The following is a 3,892-nucleotide window of genomic DNA, read 5'->3' as shown; positions in this document are numbered from 1 at the left end:
AAAAAAAAGCTTTCAAATATACTATATACATAGTTGCATTTAATAATCGGACGATAGAACATTCATAAAACTACAAAATAAATTTTGCGTGGAAGTAAAGGAAGGGAAAAACAAAATCCCAGCCCCACAGACGTCTAAATCGGCAGCGACAGAAGCAAAACATTTAAGTATTGGGAGAAAAGGGATAGGTAAGCGAACTATCTCAGGTGCAGAGGCGTAAAAAAAGGGGGGAAAAAAGAGTAACAGCAGTAATTCTCACAGATTTGTTTGTTTGTTTGTGTGTGTGTGTGCGTGTAAGCGAGAGAGAGAAAGATGAGTGGTGATGACGATGACGTGTTGGATCTGCTTTTGTCATCCGGTGGTGAAAACAGTGAAGTGGGTGAAGAAGGAGACCGGCCTCTAAACTTAAGTATTGAAAATGATGACGAGACGGAGGTGGTTGGGATTGGTGACCGTGGTGCTGCTGCTAGTAGTGAAGCAGTCCAGACACCTACAGATGATGAGTTGCGTTTTATTCAGAACAAAGCGGATGCCAAAGAGTTTGGTCCCGAGGTGTACAAACGGTGGAAAAAACTGCAGCGTCGGTTGCACCGGGCACACGGAGGCGAAGATGATAGAAGAGGTAAACCAAGAAAAAGATCCAAGAGTAGGAGGAGCACGCACAAAACTAAGGAAGGGAAGCGTGGCAGTCGGAAGTCCAAACGCAATAGGGATGACATCGAACATTATTCTGCTGATGTTGAAGTCTATGAGGGATTTGACACTAAAGATGGTGTGCGACATTCCAGGGAGAAGCGCAGGCGGAAAAGTTCTCGTACCGATTATCGTTTAGTGGACGAGGGTATCGCTGACACAAACCAGGCTTCATCCTCGGAGTTGTTGGATTCCTTTCAGCAGGATTACCGAAGCGACGTGCTGGAGAATCGGACTCGCAAGGGCACCAAAAAGGGCACTCAGCTGAGTAGTACAACAACGAATGGTGCGCGGCCAAAAAAGCTGTCCGTGGAGGCGCAGCAGAATTTGTTGAACAAAAGGGCCGCTGCAGTGGTAGACGCGATGCGGAAAGCGCGGGTAGATGATAAGTGTGCTATGGCTGGGAACGAACCACCGTTGCAACGTGTCCGCATCTGTGACCGTGTTGCTGCGTATGCCCATTGTCGTGTGCTTCAGCGGTATCTAATCGAAAACGGTATTTTGCAGGAGCTAAGTACATGGTTATACGACTTTGAACGGCGTGAGCTTGCGCCGTACGAACTCCGTACTGCCGCACTCGATATCTTGCTGAGTTTTCCCATCCAAGGTGAACTGGAGGGCACCGTACTCGCCAATGGTGACGAGATTATTGATGACTTCACCGGTATGACGCGCGATCACCTTTTTAATACAGACCTTGGGGCCGCTGTTAATAAAGTTAGGGAGGACAAAGATGAGATTCACGAAAACCGTGCTAAAGCTGTGCTACTTATGGGGCGCTTGAGCCGCGCCATGGCGGGTGGTGTTAGCCGTGCAGGTCGTCGTGGCTGGACCACCTCATCCGCCAGGTCTCCACACGATGCCGGGGAGGAACTTTCGGGGAATAAAAAAGCACTTTCATGGAAGTGTCAGGGTGATCCTACTGTAGCTCCACCGTTTCATATCGTGCAGACGGCGACGGAGGTGTTTCAGCGGGCTTTGGCACAACCAGATCCATTGGACCCTCTTTCTTACTTACGAACGCCTTCCTGGCGTCCCCCGAAACCAACCGCTACAAATGTAAGTCAACGAAATTAAAGTTTGGAGCTCGCAACGGTTTTATGACTTGACTTTAAGGAAGAAGAGGAGTCACCTCTTGATTGCATTCGCGTCTCTGTTCTATTTCTTTGTTTGAATGCCCCCCCCCTCCGGTGCAGCTTGTGTCCTGGCAATTTAGCGCTTGTGTTCATTGAAAATATTTACTGCACTTGCTGTTAGCTTCTGTGGCACCTTGTGATCACGATTTAACACTTTTGTGCTTTCTAACACCTTGGCGGAAAGAACGTACTTTTTAAGTGGGAGAGAAAAGACATGCGGTTACAAACCAAGTGTGGAATAAATATATGGACAATATCTTGTTGCTGATATGCATTTGTATTTTCACACAACCCCTCTTATGTATGCGCAATTCGTGAGAAATAAAATGAATAGGTTGGGGAGGTATGGGCATGTGTACAGACAGGTGCGTGGGTGTATGCAAATTGAACCTTGCCCTGATGCATTTTGTAGGGATGGGGGAAGTGTGTGTATGGAGGAGGTGTGGAGAAAGGGGGAAAAAAAAAGAAAGGAACATAGAAGACAAACGGAAAGGGGAGGGGGGAGTTCACCTTAATTGTTTATTTTGCCTCCTGATGTGCAATATGTTCTTTACATTTTGTGCTTCCTCTTTTGTTCTATTTTATTTAAACCAAATGCTCCCTCCCCTTGGGGAAGCACACATTTGTGTGAAAATATATAAATTAAAAAATATATATATATATATAAGATCGTATCTATATTGCTTCTTGTTTTTGTGCAAATGTGTCTGGGATGGTTCTATATGTGTGAGTGAGGTGTTTTATTTGGCGCTCGACTTTGTGTTGTTGTTCGTTCAAACTTATATCAAGGGTCAAGGAGGTAATTACACACACGCACACACACAAAAAAAGGAAAAGGATAATTGTCATACGAAATCCGTTACAATAATGAAGATATCATTTATTGGATGTGGCAACATGGGCGAATGCATCTTAGGTGGACTTATTCAAAGCAAACAGTACCCACCCGAGTCTATCCGCGTTTTTAACCGTACAAAAGCTACTGTGGATCGGCTTTGCGAGCGTTATGGTGTGGGAGGAGCCCAAAGCGCTACTGATGCTGCCGCGTACGCCGATGTGATAGTCATCGGCGTCAAACCAAAAGTTGTCTGTGAATTACTTGCAAGTATTCAGTCGAGTGTAACGGCAAATAAAATTATTGTATCGGTCGCTGCTGCAATTTCTATCGCCTCGATGGAAAAGGCACTCGGGTCGGAGGCACGCAAAATTGTGCGCACTATGCCAAACCTTCCCACACGTGTCGGTGCCGGTGTGACATCCATCACTTCCAACGCACACGTGACGGCTTCTGAAAAGGAAACAATATTTCAGCTCTTCCGCACCATTGGTATTGTTGTAGAGGTTTTAGAGTCACAAATTCCTGCCGTGAGCAGCGTCGCAGGTGCGTCACCGGCGTATGTGTTCATGTTTATGGAAGCAATGGCCGATGCGGCAGTTCATGGTGGTTTGCCTCGCGCACAAGCGTATGAATTAGCGGCTCAAGCGGTATTAGGATCTGCGATAATGCTTCAAAAGTGTGACATGTCTCCTGCACAATTGAAAGATATGGTTTGCTCACCTGGAGGAGTAACTATTGAGGCTGTACGGATACTTGAGAAGGGTGGAATGAGGTCTGCTGTCATTGAAGCAATGATTGCGTGTACCGATAAGTCAAAGGAACTTGAGAAGGGATTGAATTAAATGGTTACATGTTGTCTGTTATTTTTGTGTTATTACTATTATAATTATTATTTATTTGTTTGTTTGTTTGTTTTGGCGGGTCGAACATTCGTACATGCGCTTGCGTCTGTGAATGACTGTGTGGCTCGAAACAGCGTGGGCTGCGCAAAAGGAAAAAAAAAGATGTGCCAATAATTCTCGTTGTTGCTTCTTCTTTATGCTTTCTAATCTCTCACAAATTCTCTGGGAGTTTGTGTGTAGGAGCATCTTTTCCCCGAGATGTTCCCCTATTGAAATGTACCGAAACGCCTTTTATATGTCACTTTTATTAAAGTCATCCTCTTTTTTTTCCTTCTTCCTCCTTTTTTCCTTCGTTGCCTCGCTTGCTTCTTCTTTTTTTCTTT

The 3,892-nt window shown here is 45.3% G+C and overlaps 2 protein-coding genes across 2 annotated transcripts; both read left to right on the top strand.

Annotated features, from left to right (window-relative positions):
* Window positions 1–312: 312 nt before the first annotated feature.
* TEOVI_000917500 (uncharacterized protein) lies at window positions 313–1,770 on the top strand (the record flags this gene model as incomplete). Its single annotated transcript, XM_067223843.1, has 1 exon — window positions 313–1,770. The coding sequence occupies one exon, from the start codon at window positions 313–315 to the stop codon at window positions 1,768–1,770; it is 1,458 nt and encodes a 485-aa protein (XP_067079944.1).
* Window positions 1,771–2,696: 926 nt separating this feature from the next.
* Window positions 2,697–3,509, top strand: TEOVI_000917400 (pyrroline-5-carboxylate reductase, putative; the record flags this gene model as incomplete). The annotated part of the gene is made up of 1 exon (XM_067223842.1): window positions 2,697–3,509. One exon carries the CDS (start codon window positions 2,697–2,699, stop codon window positions 3,507–3,509), a length of 813 nt encoding a protein of 270 aa, XP_067079943.1.
* Between the last annotated feature and the right edge of the window lie 383 nt (window positions 3,510–3,892).

Source organism: Trypanosoma equiperdum (assembly GCF_001457755.1).
Source record: "Trypanosoma equiperdum strain OVI genome assembly, contig: ctg_1983, whole genome shotgun sequence".
NCBI classification, from domain to species: Eukaryota; Euglenozoa; class Kinetoplastea; order Trypanosomatida; family Trypanosomatidae; genus Trypanosoma; species Trypanosoma equiperdum.
This window is presented reverse-complemented; position numbering and strand designations above follow the sequence as displayed.